This window comes from Uloborus diversus, chromosome 6 (assembly GCF_026930045.1).
Source record: "Uloborus diversus isolate 005 chromosome 6, Udiv.v.3.1, whole genome shotgun sequence".
Lineage (NCBI taxonomy): Eukaryota > Metazoa > Arthropoda > Arachnida > Araneae > Uloboridae > Uloborus > Uloborus diversus.
In genome coordinates, this window is record NC_072736.1 from 41,787,863 (window position 1) to 41,805,063 (window position 17,201).

The 17,201-nt window shown below is 33.4% G+C and overlaps 1 protein-coding gene across 1 annotated transcript in view; it reads right to left on the bottom strand.

Moving 5' to 3' along the window:
- Positions 1-1,815: 1,815 nt before the first annotated feature.
- LOC129225180 (UDP-galactose transporter senju-like) overlaps positions 1,816-17,201 on the bottom strand; it is a 39,762-nt gene continuing 24,376 nt past the window's right edge. The window contains exons 5-6 of the mRNA XM_054859746.1: positions 6,963-7,139; positions 1,816-6,025 (exon numbers count right to left, since the gene is read on the bottom strand). Coding sequence (XP_054715721.1) covers positions 5,534-6,025; positions 6,963-7,139 — 669 coding nt within the window. The 3' untranslated portion in view covers positions 1,816-5,533. The remainder of the gene's footprint in view (positions 6,026-6,962; positions 7,140-17,201) is intronic.

Here is a 17,201-nt window from a genome sequence, read left to right on the forward strand (position 1 = left end):
GACTGCAGTTTTGTTCTTATTAGAATTCATCAGTCTGGATTTGTGAATAACCGAACCGGAGGCAGATGTCATCTCATGTCATCTGTCTGGTACATTCAGGGTTGCCAACCTTGGAGGAACCATTTGATTAGCATCTGTGGTGATTTTTAGGAGCAATTAAAAATTTTGCAGAGCAGTTCGGTATTTTGTACAAAAATAATTAAAAATAACTAAAACCACTTATCTAAAAATGTTTAAGAGCTTTAATAATAATTTTAAACACTAGTATGAAAATAATTATTTTTTAAAATTATAAAACAGCTTTAAACACTATTTCAATCTTTGAGTATAAGCATCTTTAATTTCCCTTATTCATATGTTTGTTATGATAAAATAGCAAAATTTAAGCTTGAAAACGTTTGGCCGGGAAATGCGGAGAAAAATAACTTCTTTGTGGAGCCGCGGAGTTTCGCCATATTATAGTTCTGCCTTAGCCCTGGCTTAGGGCGGTAACTTACTACTTAATACCCAAGCATTGCGTTTAATTCACATGTCAAACTGCACCATGCTGCGGACACTCGCTGGTGAGATAAATTTACTTTATCTACCAGTTTGTTGGCCCTCTCAGCTTCAATGAGATGACATCTGCCCCCCCCCCCCAGCTTGGTAATTCACTAAACCAGACTGATGAGTTCTAAGGAGAACGAAACTGCAGTCTCAGGATGTGATAACTGAGCTGTCTGATATACTACATGTAGTTCTGCTTTAGCCCTGGCTTAGGGGATATAACTTACTCTTATATGAATTGTTGCTTTCTTTTACAAAAATATGAATCGTGCAATCAGAAAGCTGGCGCCACATTAACATAATAAACTGCTGAAAAAAAAGATAAAGGCTTACGTCAATCCATGAACTGGCAACACTATTTAATCTGAAATTGAATAAAAATCTAAACAGGTTTTTAAAAAATGCAAAATTATAAGTGTTAGTAATACAGATTAATCACCTGGTTGCAAGTCTTGATAGGGAAAATTTTTTATTTGCCAGAAACAAATTTAAGTTATTATTATTTTTATTATTCACATCTGGTCTATCTTTTTCCTGAACGCAGTATAGACTTTTATATTGTCGCTGAAAAGACGAATGGGCATATCTATATAAAATCGAAAAATGAGCTATGACCACCACAGAAATGTCCAAAGTCGATTTTTATAATGTGACCAATAGACGTATCTGTGCAATAAATAGTAAAAAAGTTACAGTCCCTCACAGTGGTGGCGGTTCTCAAACGATACAGTACACTGTAAATCTTGAAATCGGTTTTCTGCAAATGCTTAAAATTGAGATGCGCCCATTCGTCTTTTCAGCGACGATATATTTGGTAGCTCAAGCATCATGTAGAATGCCAAATTTGATACACTGCCAACAATATATAAGTTAATACATTACGGAAAGATAATTTTTTATTGGAGAAAAGTTAATAAAAATACAAAAATGTTATTAAAACACCTAAATATTGACTTCATAAAAAATAACTATATGAATACTAAATCATGTTATACAATAATCAAACAGCTAACATTTTTGACTAGATACTTGGTTTCAAAAATATGGCATCACACTTTACTTAAAATGCATATACTGATAATATAGTAATTGGGTGCCCATAAGTGTAACTTTGGAGGGGAGCTAAAAATTTTTATATGTTTAGGTGCTTTAATTTAAAGAAAAAAACTTTTACTTTCTTCATCTGTTTACAAAATAATAAAATAAAGTTAGATTCGTGAAAATATTCTGTTTAAAATTTTAAGGACTTTAACCATTTTAAGATCATTCTTTTCTTTTTTTTTCAGAAGATATGTGTAAATTATTTATCTAAAATATATTATTATAATTCTAAAAACAAAACCAATGGAGATTAAAGTTAGAAAAATTTTAAAGCAAAGGTTTTAATAGCGGTCATTTATTAATAGCTTATGTTGAAATGTTTTAAATGATATTTCTGCTCAAACTTTATTTAAAAAATTGAGAGTACTAATGTCTAGAAGGGGGCTTGAGCCCTCCTTTGCCCCCTTTTATGGGCACCCACATATAGCACTAACCATATTTTCAATGTCTTCCATAAATACAAAAAAAAAAAAAAAAAAAAAAAAACATGATTTAAGTTTAGATCTGATAAAGTGAACATATAATTTAATAACACAAATTAATTAGTCTCTTAATTTTCACTTTTACATCTAGCTTCAGGAAGGTTAATTCAGGAAACTTCATCGTGATACACACAAAAGATAAATTAAATTCATAAATTTAAGTTAAACAAATTGACAAACAACACTGATAATATTTTTTACAAAACAATTAAACTCAAAAATTCAAAGCGCAATAACAAACATAAATATACAAAGCAAAAACAATTGTGCAGGAATGAAATCTGCACTCAATAAACTAACATTTCTTACTTTTAGGTTTGTTGATTAAGTATCAATAAAAAATATCCTTTGGCAAACTTTCTTGATAATTGCACTGTAGAAATATAAGTTTTCTGGGACATTAAGTCATACATTTGTGCAAAAACAATAACAAAAAAACAGCATTTTTAAAAAGTATACTCAAAATGTAAAATGCATAAAATTAAGATAAAATTTGCTGCAATAAGTAATACTAAGTTTTGAATGAACCACAAAAAATACTACTCTCTTGTTTTTTTTTCTTTTGATAAGTTAGAACACTAACAACTTTTGGGCATTCCATTTAAACATATTGTTAATGACGGATTAACACAGATCTATTCGTCAAAAATATTACTAATTGGATTTTTTTTTTTAGAAAAAAAAAACAAATATTTCAAGATAAACTTTTAAAATATTGTTCAGCACAGTTACATGGAAAATGAACCATGATTTCAATTAATAATCAGGATTGATAAACTATAAAACAACTTTCAGAAATAAGATATGAAATATTTCAGAAAAATGTTTACAAAACATGATTAACAAAATATTACAAAATTGAAATATCTTATGCATTGCTTTGACTTTGATCAGGGAGGTTGCTCCCACCCCATATGAAAAAAGGAATAAAATATTTCTGTGATGATTTTGTGACACATGACTCAAACATATTTCATACTAGTCTTTTAGATTCTTTCCTTTTTTTAAAAAACATTCTGCACATTTCGTACAAAACTATACATTGGATCAATTATGATTAAAAACTATTAACCAGCCTTTGAAGACTGAGCTACCTAACTGGAATGCAAGGACGGATACAAGGGAGGGGCGATGGGGGCGTTCGCCCCCTCCTTGATCCGAGAGACCTGAAATTTCTTCATGTATATTTTCAATACTGAAGTTTCAAAACCGTAATTTTACATAATCTTCGATGGTGTTAGAAGAAAGGGAGCTCTTTTCAGGAATTTTTCCGGAATTTAAGTCTTTAAAATGCAATCGTTGCACATCTCTTATTACTCTGGGGATAGGGACAGAAACTTTCTACAGGAATATTTTTGAAATTGAAGTTCCGAAATCTCAGTTTTAAACGATAGATGATATTAGGGATAGGTAAATGAGGGGTTCAATGCACTCCTTCGAAAATTTTTAGAAATTGAAGTTCCAAAGAGTAAAGAGTGAAAAACAATCGCCCCCGCCTTGAACATTTTCTGGATCCGCCCTTGCTGGAAAGTAGTTAAAAGGGTCTGGATTTGCTTCCTTGAACCATATGATAATCTTTGCAGTCAAAGGAACCACAATAGGTCCATATTTGGAGGAGGGAATTCAAGAGGGGGCAATGTGGAAGAGGGCGCCTCTTGATTTAAAAAACCATTTTTTTTAAAAGTTTTTTTTTTTTTTTGAAAAACAGCCATAATATGAATTCTTTGATTATTTTTTGCTAATGGGAGTAAAAAGTTTTTCTTTAGATGCCTTACATTTGTAGCCTTATTAAGAAAGAGTCATTCAAAAACAACATTTTCTAGCCTATGGTGGTGATGGGGGGGGGGGGAGGGTCAAGCCTGCACTCTCTTGTTATTAGAATGATACTCTAATCAACTCAGTTAATAACCCTTCACCTTGGCATGCTATACAAGGGGTCCCAACCTTGGAGAAGCAACTTGAGGAGCATCTGTGGGGATTTTGAGGAGCAATTTAAAATTTTGTGGAGCACTTTGGTATTTTGTATAAAAATCAATGAAAATAACTAAAACCAGTTATCTAAAAATGTTTTAAAGGTTTAATGATTATTTTAAGCACTAGTATTAAAATAATTATTTTTAAATAAATAAAACAGCTTGAAACACTATTTCAATTTTTGAGTATACACATATTTAATTTCCCCTATTTCCATGTTTGTTATGATAAAATAGCAAAATTTAAACATGAAAACGTTCAGCTGGAAAATGCAGAGCAAAAGAACTACTTTGCGTAGCCGCTGATTTTCGCCCTTTTGAGGAGCAGTTGGCAACCCTGCTATACATTAACGCAATACATAATAAAATAACAAAATTAGTAGAAATAGATGCCTCCACTGTCAATTCAAGGAGAAATTCAGAAATATACTGGATTCTGAACTAAGATTCATTTTATTAAATACAAGTTGGTTCAATAATACACGTAATCAAACATGAATTTGTCAACTCAGACAAGTCAATGAAAAAGCAGCAGGTATTTATCTTTTGGTCACACAGTCTTATGCAAAGATCACATCAGATATTATTCCAGTTAGTTAGCTCAGTAATTTTAAAAGTACTTTGATTTTTCCTTTTCAGAAAAAATGAAAACAAGATCAAGAATCATGCTTGACTCAATTAAAACCAATAAAACAGAGATCTAATTTGCATCAAAATTTATGTCGTAGCTATTTGTGTCACCACATTTTAGTGATTGTGAGTTTAAATATAAGTACTATGCAAAAACAAAATTGCTGTAAAATCTTCCAAATATACATAAATAAGTATTATCAAGAATGGAATGAAAAAAAATGAATCGTAACGAACTACTAACTTCAATAATTAACTTTAGAAAAAAATGTGCTGTTTAAAATTACAAAAAAAAAAAAAAAAAAATGGTAAGTAAAGAATGTAAACTGTGAAACGGACAAAAAATATTAATATGTTCAAAACATTTTTGAAAATGATGCTATTTTCAATGCAGTTTCACAACTTATTCTAGAAATTTTAATTATTTCCTTCAGAATTAAATGTGATGTTCAATTGCTTTTTCACACACTTTAGGTGTGATAATTATGTTTACTGTTCCAAAACAGCATGATAAAGATTTAGAGAAATGTTACTTTTAACAGTTGTACAAATAATATTGTTTAAAACTTTCTTAGTTAACAATAATAATAAAACATTTCAAGAAATGTCAAACCTTTTGGATCAAATTAATAAAAATCAATGTCGAATATTCAAGATTGAACAAGCAAAAAATGTGATAACACTCAAGTAGTTTTTAAAAATATTAAAGCTTTTGACATGTGTCTTGATTATGATAATTGAAAATTATCCCTCAACCACCTATGAAAATATTTTAACTCAAATGATGAAAATAACAACAATTCAAACATTATCCTCTTTACTCATTAACTTGACAGCATCCTCTCCTTTTTCAACTGCATCAAAACGCCCTTTATTTACAACCGGATTTTGTGCATATAAAAAGGTAGCGTATACAACAATAGCAATTGAAATAAAAGTATATATATCAATTGCAATACCAAATATGATCCAACAACAAATGGCAGTGAATGATAGCTCTATGGCACTTGCAAATGTCTTTAAAATCGAGTTTAAGTTCTTCAGGAAAACGGAGGTGACTATTCCGCAAGCAGCACCGTTTAACATTATTGCAACAACAAGAGGTGTAAATACTGATTGTAAAGATGCGACAGAAAAAGCTGTCTGTCCTTCACCTTTTATAAGAATAAATATGATATTACACACTATGGAATCCAAATACATAAAAACATTCTGTATCATCAAATGTACTTCTGCCCCAGTATCTTTCAGCAAGTATTCATTGTAGACACCAGCAAAGCATGAGCAAAACACCTAAGAATGAAAATTTTCAAAATAAATTTCATTTTCTGTATTTAAAAGTTATGTCCACACTAAAGCACTTTTCTCTTCCCTTTTCAACTTGCACATGTTCTTCAGTATGTTTTCAGTATTGGTTGCAACTGTAATGCTCTTCAGCATGTGTAGGCATTCAATTTGTTGTCTACATTGATCAAGAGTCAGGTCATCATTTCAAGACGGATAAACAAAAATTGAAAAAAAAAAGTCACGTCAAAAAAAGAACGTAATTAGTATTTCTGCCAGCACTTTTAAACAGCCTGATTTGTACTCACACATGAATTGTGGTTGACGTTAAAATTTTTAAGTTAGTAAATTTTTACAACTCTAAATAAAAGGCAAAAAATCACTTGAAGACTGTGGAGCCCATATATTGAACTATTTAACTTTTCAGATAGGGAAAATACACAGGAATTCAGAAAATAAAAAATCGAAGGATAATAGAAACACGTACGTTTTAATTATGTGTCATGAAAATTTGTGTCATTTAACTCGCAAAAGGAACACAACTAAGTATGAAATAGGTTCATCAGGAAAAGTGCAATAAGTGTGGACACGGCAGCTAAAGATTGAGTCATTTCGCAAAAGCAACAAATTATGTATTTGGCCAGCACATGACGGTTGAATATTTTATTTATTTATTTATTTATTTAGTCAGAATCTATCACATTTACATTTTGCAACATTTCAGCAGTTACTTAACTTCAACAGAATAATGGTTCTCCAAATGATTTTTCTGTAGTATACGTTGACAGAAGTATGCGCACATATGAGCTAGTTCAGAAAAGTACAAAATAAAGGAAATCTTATCACGTTTGAAGAATGACTCATTCTTACAATAATTTTGCATACAAGATATCACACATCAATCTTAATCAACACTTTAACAAACACAAAGAAACTAAATAAATACCTGAATAAGCACTAGCAGAAAGTAAAAATATGCAGCATGAGAAGAAGTTTCATTGCCTTCACTGTCTTTCTCACTAGGCATGGATGGTTTTGTGTGCATCTGTTTCACTATGCAACCAACAGTCAATAAAAGTAGTGATATCCATTGTTTTCTACTCAATTGCTTTTTGAAAAGCACCTGTTGAATATATAAGCAATAAAGTCATTTGAGTCATCAATCAAGCATTAACATTTTAACTCCCTTCTTGGATCCCAAGAAAAATCATACAGAAGAGTGCAAAAATAGTTTTACATGCTAAAATAAATGTTTTGATACTACTTTCAAAGTAGCAACTACCTACCATGAAAACAACAAACTATTGATTCTCATAATCAGGCACTTATACTAGTTCATCAGAAGAAACACATGCTTACCTAAATTACTACCAAACAGTGCTGTACGTCAGGAAATGCTGTTCCCTAAAATATTTGTTTTTTTATTGTAAAATTAATGTAAATGTAACATGAATTGGTTTTAAACCATTTTTTCCTATCAATGAGTCACAAAAAAGAACAAAGGCCTGTAGGTTTGAGGGTACAAAAAAAAAAAAAAATCACAGGTTCGAAGTGAAAAAGAAAAAAACGAAAGTGTACAGGCCGACCCACGGGCCTATATTCAGGGTGGGACCATCCACCTCAGGGTATACATCAAAATGAAGAAAAAGAATATTTCTTCAACACTAATCTCAAATTTGAATGAGAAAAGTAACTGAAATATTAATAAGAAGTGGAAGTACTTACTATCAAAATTAAACTACAGTAAACTGCTGTTTATCCAAGAAATAGGGTAGCACGGTAACTGTGTATAAGAGAATTTGCAGATAATCCGCAAATTAAATAAAAAAGATACTAGTGCGTGCAATAGCTTATAAAGATCTATTACACTCCTGTACATTTAAACTGAACTAAAACGATAAGAATGCATTTTTTACACAATCATAAAAAATGCAAGTAAAAGCTACAAAAGGATCGCTCATTATTACAAATGGGTTGCACACTAACTACAATTGTTTGAGCTAGGTTACACTAAAAATGCAAAGGGAAGGGGAAAGGAATTTTTTCAAGGGGAAAGGATTTTTTTTTCTGGTCACTCATTTACGCACGTAAGTAGTGTAGATCCAAAAACCAGTAATAGGGTAGGTAGGGTGGTTCAAAAATACATGTAAAAAAGAAAAAGTTTCTCTTAGATAAGGGGACACCCCACAATATTTTGAGACTTGTGGAGAGTAATATACTTGAAGAATTTTAGCTTCCTGTTTCAACTGAAAAAGGGTGCTCAACCCCCCCCCCCCCAAACGTCACACGTATGGGGAGGGGGGTTAAAAAATACATTGAACTGAAAAGGCAATGTTACACATTATAATATACACTAGTAATATGCATGTACATTGTAATAAAATAATTATTTACAAAAAAAAAAAAAAACTAAGGAAATTAAATGTTTCTAAATTCATGGCATTTTCTATGGTATGGCTAATGTTAAATTAAAGGGTCATTGAGCACCCTCTTAAAATTGAGTAAAAAGCTAAAATTTTTACAGCATAATACTATTAGTAAGTCTAAAAAAAATAGGGGGTGTCCAGGACTCTAGCTGAAAAAAAGTTTTTTTTGAACCACCCTAAAGGTAGGTCTAAAAACCAATATATAGTGAAGTTATAAAGCAGTAAGGAGTGTAAATCTAAAAATCAGGTTAACTAGTCCTGTTTCAATGATATTAATCATGTCATTGGAAAGGAGGGGAAAGATAGCAGTAGGAATGTCTAAACATAAACTTTGCACTAGTTAAGTAAAAATGCACATTTATCTACATTCAGTAAATCATTGCGAAAAAAATTTTTTTTTTTTTTTTTTTGAACGTTAAAGGCTGTGGATAATCCGACAGCGGACAATCGGGGGTTTACTGCTATTAAATAACTTGGTAACTGCACTAGAATTTTGACTAATCAATAATAGAAACAAATAAGAACTTTATAAACTTTTATAATGTGTGAAATAGCTAAAAAATATATTGAAAGAAATAATATTGCATTAATAAAAACAAACCAATAGTATTAGTTTTTATTAAATGCAAATTACAGAATGAGATTTATAAACAGCCATTACATATAGGGTGTCCATAAAATGGCTGGCACATGCAAAAAATGAATTTGAAAAAACAAAAATATTCAGAGTACAAAATCAGCATTGATCATGAAAAATCTCAATTTCATCCTATCAAATGATACAATTATGGGAAAAAAGAAGCGATAAGAACATACAGTAAACATTAAAAACAATATTTCCAAATAATCATCATCAGCAGCAACATGACACAGACAGATTCACACCAAAATTTGTAGTCATTCCTGCAAATACATTAAAAATTAGGAGAGGTTTTACTGTATTTTAAATCGAATGATTCCGAAATTTCATATTGGGCCAAAGAAAAAGGTTACATGGCATCAAATCTGGTGAACATGGGACAATTCAGGGATTATGTATGAATAGCACATTCAATGGCAATGGCATTATTTGCTTGGCATTAAACAGTTAGAATCAAAAATCAGTCAGTTCAGTAATTTGATGCAGTCATCACTAGGTTTCCGACGATCAGATTATCCAATTATTGTTTTGCTAATTGGTGATTAAAAAAAATAGCCTAATGAATCATTTGTGAGGAAAAGTGGTCCAAATCGAGAGAACGTTATATGTTGCAGAATACTCTAAGCTACCAGACATGTATGGAAATCAATGCCACAATTGAATGATTTCCATATTTCTATATGTTACTGCTGCAGGAGTCATCATTACTAGCATACAGTGGTGGTCAGGTGAAGGACACACAAAAAATTACAAAGTAAAAAAATTACTTCTGAAATAATTCAGTGAAATTTATACAAAAAAAAAGACTTTTTATGCTAGAAACCATTGTAAAATATAGAACATTTGAAAATACAAAACACAAATTGCTTGCCTTGATTAATAAAAAAAATGTCCTTGTTGAAACTGGGCGAAATTATAAGGACAATGAGTGTTTTGCCCCAGAAAACCCTAGTAATCTCAATGATATCTTCCTTTTTTTTCAATCACTTTTTTATCAGTCTTGATGTCATAGAAGTTGGAGAACATTCTTGGAAATTTTTATCCTGACTTTTTTGATGGAAAAAATGAGTTCTTGCTTGTTTCAAAATTGAATACCATTTTTTCATACTTTGCTTGCCAGAATGCCTCACAAAGAATCCATTAAACTTAGATCGAGTCTTTTGTCTGGCCATATGGACAGGTTCGATAGTGCAATTGTGGTTCAGTGGATAATGTTCGATAGTCGATAACAGCACAATTAGAATTTTATTCACGGACACAAACATTACACAACATAAAATATCATTTGAGTGTAGAGATGCACAAATCCTATTCCGATCTTCCTCGTTCGAGGCCAACTGTTCGAATGACGATAAAACTTACTCCAGCGCCCTCTTCAGGCAAACTTACCGAGATTTTCCACATCCTCCCCACCTGAACTTCATGAAGTTCACTAGCTGCAGGAATACAAAATACAACAATATCTTAAATGAATATTAATATGCATTAAAGTAAAAAAAATGGCAATTTTTAAACGTTAAAGTCAATCATGAGGCTCATTTACTGCTTCGAGAGGATAAACTAAGTCTATTGGTCTGCGAAACAGTCCACTTTCAGTTTTTACAGTACATGCACGAACATGTCCGTCACGACCTTCAAACAGTTCCTTTACGGTACCTAGTGTCCATAAAAGTTTGTTCTTTGTGGTTCCTTCTAACAATACCACATCACCTACTTTCAGTCCTGTACCTGTGCGAGAGTTCTTAAAATTGTGAGCAGTTCTTAAGTTCATCAGGTATTGTGATTTCCATCTTGTCCACAGGTTTCTTAGCAATTTTGCTTGGTATAATTTACGCTTCTTTAAATTTGTACTAGAAGACGATTTAGTGACAAGATCCAAGAAATGTATCGGATATGTATTAGCTTCCTTTTCAAAATGTAGAAAATGCGATGGAGTGAGAGGCTGAGGTTCTTCAAAGTCGTTATAGGTGTATGTCAAGGGTCGAGAGTTCATCACAAGCTCGATTTCTGCAAGAAGAGTCAGCAATTCTTCAAATTTCAGAAGGGTCTTGCCCAGCGTTTTCCGGAGGGAGTCCTTAACTGTCTTGATAAGGCGTTCATAAAACCCTCCCCACCATGCCGCTCTCTCCACTATATATTTCCAAGTGATTCCTTTGGAAGCTACGAAATTGTGAAAAGTTTTATCTCGCAGGAATTTCTGAAAACATTGAAATTCCTTATCTGTTGATTTGAACGTTTTCGCGTTGTCAGAGTATACTATGTTACAACTTTCACGACGCGCCAAAAATCTTCTAAAAGCCAAAATGAAGGATTCAGTTGATTGGTTCGACACCAGTTCCAAATGTACAGCTCTCGTGACTGCACACGTGAACAAAGTTATGTAAGATTTTACAGTATCTGAACCCTCCTTCACATATATGGGTCCGGCGAAGTCGATTCCACATACTGAAAAGGGCGGAGATTCAACAACTCTGTCCTTTGGCAACGGAGCCGTGATTTGATTTGCTGCTTTAGCTGAATATCTGCTGCAAATAAGACATTTTCCAATTATTCCTTTTAAGAGCTGGCGCCCCTTCGGAATCCAAAACCTCTTCCTGATGTTGATCAAAGTGATATCTACTCCACAATGAAGAACCCTTTCGTGTTCTCTTCGGACAATCAATTCGGTGAATTTGGAACTGCGTGGCAACAATATAGGATGCTTCTCATCAAAGGTGAATTTTGAATAATCTAATCTTCCTTTGATTCTCAGGATCCCTATTTCATCCAGGAAGGGAACAAGGCTAGTTATTTTTGATTCTTTATCAATCAACGCATTCTTGCTAAGAGATTTAATTTCAGAACGATATGCATAACCTTGAGTGTTCTTTATCCAAAAATTTTCTGCCTCGGCCAATTCTACTCCAGTTAGTGGTCCACTTTTCTTTGGCGAGTTTCTCGTGTTCCAAACAAACCGTTTGATCCAGGCAGTAATCCTTAGGGATTTGGTAAGCTTGCTATGTTTAGAGAGATTTAAAAGCTCCTCTGTTTGGGCTATGACTTCAAACTGCTGCGTGTAATTGTGTCGCGAGCGATATTCCAATTTTTCATCTTCAACGTTCAGTTCTTCAGATTTGGGCCAACATTGTTTTGGCTCTTGCAACCACTTGGGGCCGTGCCACCAGAAATCACTGTGATTCAACTGAGAAATGGAAACTCCTCTGCTGGGCATGTCTGCTGGATTTTCTTTACCAGGGCAATGTGTCCAGCGTGAAGGTTCTGTGAGTTTCTGTATCTCCTCAACTCTGTTTTTCACAAAAGGTTTAAAGTCCCTAGGTGACTTTCTTATCCAAAAGTAAGCAATGGTAGAATCAGTCCACCAATGCTTCTCTAAGGGAATCTTCAGACTTGAAGACACTCGACTACTCAACCTAGAGGCTAACAGAGCACCCAGTAGCTCCAATCTTGGCAATGAGAGTGTTTTGAGCGGGGAAACACGACTTTTAGCTGTCACTGGGTTCGTATGAACGGATCCATCATTGTATACAATTCGTAAATAGACGACCGTGGCATAGGCTCGCAAACTTGCGTCTGAAAATGAGTGCAATTCAATAGTTTCAATAACTCTTTTTGGACCTTTCAAAAAATAATACCTTGGTATTTTGATTTTCGGAATATCTTTTACATCGTTGCACCATTTAATCCATCTCGCGTTTAAGTCTCCAGATATCTGATCATCCCAATCCAAACCGGAATTCCACAGTTCCTGTATTAGACATTTAATGATTATTGTAAAGGGGGCGAGAAAACTTAAGGGATCGAAAATGCGACTGGCTACCTGAAGCAAAAAACGCTTGGTATTTGTTTGTTTCTCCAAAAAAGTTTCCAGATGTTTGGAATCAAAAAAAAAGTTGTCGGTGTCCGTGTTCCAAGATATTCCTAGCACCTTCAAGGAATCATTTTCTAAAACAATGTCACTTGATTCTTCCACGGACAGTCCCGATTCCTTCCAAAGATCTCTAAGCTCCTTGGAGCTCGTTTGAAACTTTCGGAGATCCATTCCAGCTTCTAAGAAAATATCCCTGCATTCCATACTGACTTGAAGCGCTCCTTCAACGTCTTCGTGACCTCCTATGAGATCATCTACATATAGGCATTCATTCAATAATTTGTAAGCTTTAGGGAGTGTCTGCTCGTATTTAGAAATGTGATATTTAATCGTTCCGGCTAAAAGGAACGGGCTCGAATTTAAACCGAAAAGAACTCTTGTAAATTTCAGAGTCTTCAAAATATTTTCGTCGTCAAACCAAAAGAACCGACTAACATCTCTGTCTTCCTCACAAATTTGAATTTGCAAAAATGCTTGTTTTATATCACTGATAAATCCAATGGGGAAATTCCGGAAGCGAACCAAAAGTTCGAAAATATCCGGATTCAAATTTGGTCCGGACTCTAAGCAATCGTTAAGAGAAATCTCTCCTGGGGCATGCGACGATGCGTCGAAAACTATTCTTAATCTACTGGTTGTTTTATCTTCTCGCACAACACATCTATGTGGTAAATAAAATATTGGATTATCAGTTGTAATATCCTGCTCATCTACAAATTCGATAATATTTTCAGCCAAATAATTCTTCAATATTAATTCATAATCATGATGTAAGGAATTATTCCTCAGCAATTTATTTTTCAAATGGAAAAATCGTCTTTTAGCAACTTCTTTATTATCATCTAAATTTTGCTTCATCCCTTGTTTCCATGGTAATTTAACTGTATAACGGTTATTTTCATGATTGATAGTGGAATTAAAAGATTCCATAATATCAGATTTGGTGCTATCTACAATAGTTTCTGATTCAATCCCTAAACTTTCTAACTGCCAAAACTGCGCAATTTGATCACTAAAAGTATCTTCATTGACAAGAACATTCATTGTCAAAAGATCATTATTTGACGAATCAGTTTGTCCCTGCAAGCTCCATCCAAAAATTGTTTCTACAGCAACGAGCCTTTTATCGAGACGTTGAATTCGACCAGTAACTACATCATAATAATAATCTGCGCCAATTAAAATCTCTATTTCCTTCGAATCAAATTCATAGGAGTCTGCGAGTTGCAATTTTTTCAAGTGTTTATATTTACTGATGATATTTTTATCAGGTGTTGACAAATGTGTTGCAGAAATTTTATCGATTTCAATTGCTTCGATTACAATATTTAAATTTGGATCATCTCTGTTTTTTAATTTTATGTTAACAACGTTAAAAGTTTTGGGTTGTGTTTCTTTAGAGCCAAAAGTACTAAGTGAAAGTTTCTCTTTCCGAACTGTAGGCAATTTCAGTTTTCTACTAAGGTTTTGGGTCAAAAATGTACGTTGAGATCCTCCATCCAGGAAAAGACGACAGGTCTGCTCAATTTGTTTACCCTGAACAACTGCAGTGCAAGTCTGAAGCAGAACGCGATGATTATTTATTTTCGCTCTAGTTTTAAAAACGGCCGAAACCACAGATTCACTTTCCAATTTCTGTTTTTCTTTTTTATAGCACAACGCAATGTTATGTCGTTTCCCTTCGCAAATCGAACACTGATCATTTTTATTTTTGCACATCTGCATAATATGAGAACGTTGTAAACAAATGTAACATCGACCTTGACTCTTCAATATTTCGCGGCGCCTATCCACACTAAGAGAACAATCCGCTGGCTTATGCTGACCTTGACAAAACAAACAGATCATTTCATTTTCGTCAGACGCGGCAGTCATAAATTCAGCGGTTGAAAAGATTTTTCCTTTATTTTTTCTCGGATCTTTTCGATATGCGTTTGAATAATTTTGCCGAAATTTATTTTCGTTTCTTTCTTTTTTAAATTTGTTGCTATTTTCTTCTGTGTTATTCCTACCAGATGTGAAAGATTCGACCTGGGGATGATTTATGCTTGCATTTGCACATTCTAATGCACATAGTTGCACACCCAAAAATTCAGTTAAATCTTTGACATTATAATCGCAACTCGTGAATTTTTTCTTGAAATCAAAAACTAGGTCATGTGGAAATAATTTCAAGAGCATTGGGCACATCATGGCACTATAATTCTCAGAACAAATCCCCAGCGATTCTAAACTTCTTATTTGTGTCTGAAAATTATCATACAGCTTCCGAAAAGCTTTAGTATCATCACTGCGTTTTAAAGACGGTAGATTCATTAGGTTATTCATATGCACATTTATCAAAATGTCTTTTCGCGCGAAACGATCACTCAATAATTTTACGGCTTTGCCGTAATTTTCTGCCGAAATAGAGAATCCTTCTATAGTTCCTAACGCTGTTCCCCCAAGATGAGCTTTTTAGTAATTAAATTTGTCGATTTCGTCCAAATGTTCATTAGCCTGAATTGCTGTTTCGAAAGAATTCCAAAACGTTAGCCATTGACTTACGTCACCATAAAATTTTGGAATTGTTATTTTTCGTAGCTTAACAGTTCCACGGTAGCGAAAATCCGTTCCTAATTCTTCGTTATGTACGGGTGCTACTTCTGTTTTTGACACTTTATTAGCGCTACTGTCTAGCATACGCAAAAACTTATTTCCCCTAAATTTCCACATGACAACCTTTTCACGATATTCTTCAATAGACGGAAATTCCTTTACAAAATCCTCACTACTAAAAAAACCTTCCAGTTCATCATCTACCACTTTCAAAGATTTCCATTTATCATCTAATTGTTCGAGTAACTCTTCAATTTCATTCTCATTGGCTGCCGTTTCACGAAGTTCTGTTTCTAATTTATTTATACACTTCGTGACCGATGCCCTCAAAACACCCCTTTTAGCCTTTAGTGTAGCTATTCCTTCAGCCATTGTTGTGATTCAAAATTCAATTAATTATCAAGTATATTTTCAAATAAAATGCAACAAATATCATTCATTTTTCTTCTAAAATGCTATTATTTCAAACATTTCAAACTGTTATTCAAGCGGCAGGGTGCCAAATATTGGTGAATCAAAATGTATTCGAAATCAAAATCTTCTTACCTTCATTTATCTTCTAAAAGTTTCAGGCCGATTTGCACCATATGGAAATGTTCGACAGGTTCGATAGTGCAATTGTGGTTCAGTGGATAATGTTCGATAGTCGATAACAGCACAATTAGAATTTTATTCACGGACACAAACATTACACAACATAAAATATCATTTGAGTGTAGAGATGCACAAATCCTATTCCGATCTTCCTCGTTCGAGGCCAACTGTTCGAATGACAATAAAACTTACTCCAGCGCCCTCTTCAGGCAAACTTACCGAGATTTTCCACAGGCCAGTACAGTAATTTCACAAAATAAGCATCAAGCAATGATTTTGAGGTTTAAGAAACATGCAATTACACATTATCCTGCTGGAACAAATTGCTTAAACTTGTAATTAACAGCGTTTTTGGTTTAAAATTTTTTTTTTATCAGTACATCAACATTTATTCTGCTCTCGAAAAAAGTATTGGTATAGTTTCCGTCCGTTGTGAAACTTCCTCAGATCCTTACTGAGCCGCCTCTCCAAATGTACGCCTTGAGTCTTTTTTTCTTCACAGAGAATGTACCAGAAATAGCAAAAACCATGTAGTCTATCCTAATTACACGTGTTTTCATCAGAAAAGATTACGTTATCCCACTTTTTACCCATAACAACACATTTTTGGCACGCTCAACCCTGAATCTCGTATGAACTTTTTAAGAGTCGGTCCTGACATTAGTTTCAGATCATGAAACCTTTCCTCTTTCTGTAAAATATGTTGAACAGTTCGAGAACTGCATTTTAACTTGAATTCCCATCTAATATCCATTGACGTTTGTTTTTTTGAGCAAGCTCATCTTATTATCATGTGTTTCACACGTACAGAAAGAGAAGATTTAATTATGTGTTCATCTTTGTGGTCCTTATTTGCCGGGATTTCCTGAGACAGCTCTAAACGACCAATCTCTATCTATTCAGATTTGTTGCTATTTGACCTACAGTAAGTCTTGAAGTTTTTCAACAAACCACTTTCCTTTTCCCAAATTCTTTAAGTTTAGTACTAAACAGCATGACTGTAAAAATAGAATGTGACGTCCCTAATCGCTTACTAAGCATTTATATTGTTATGTAGTG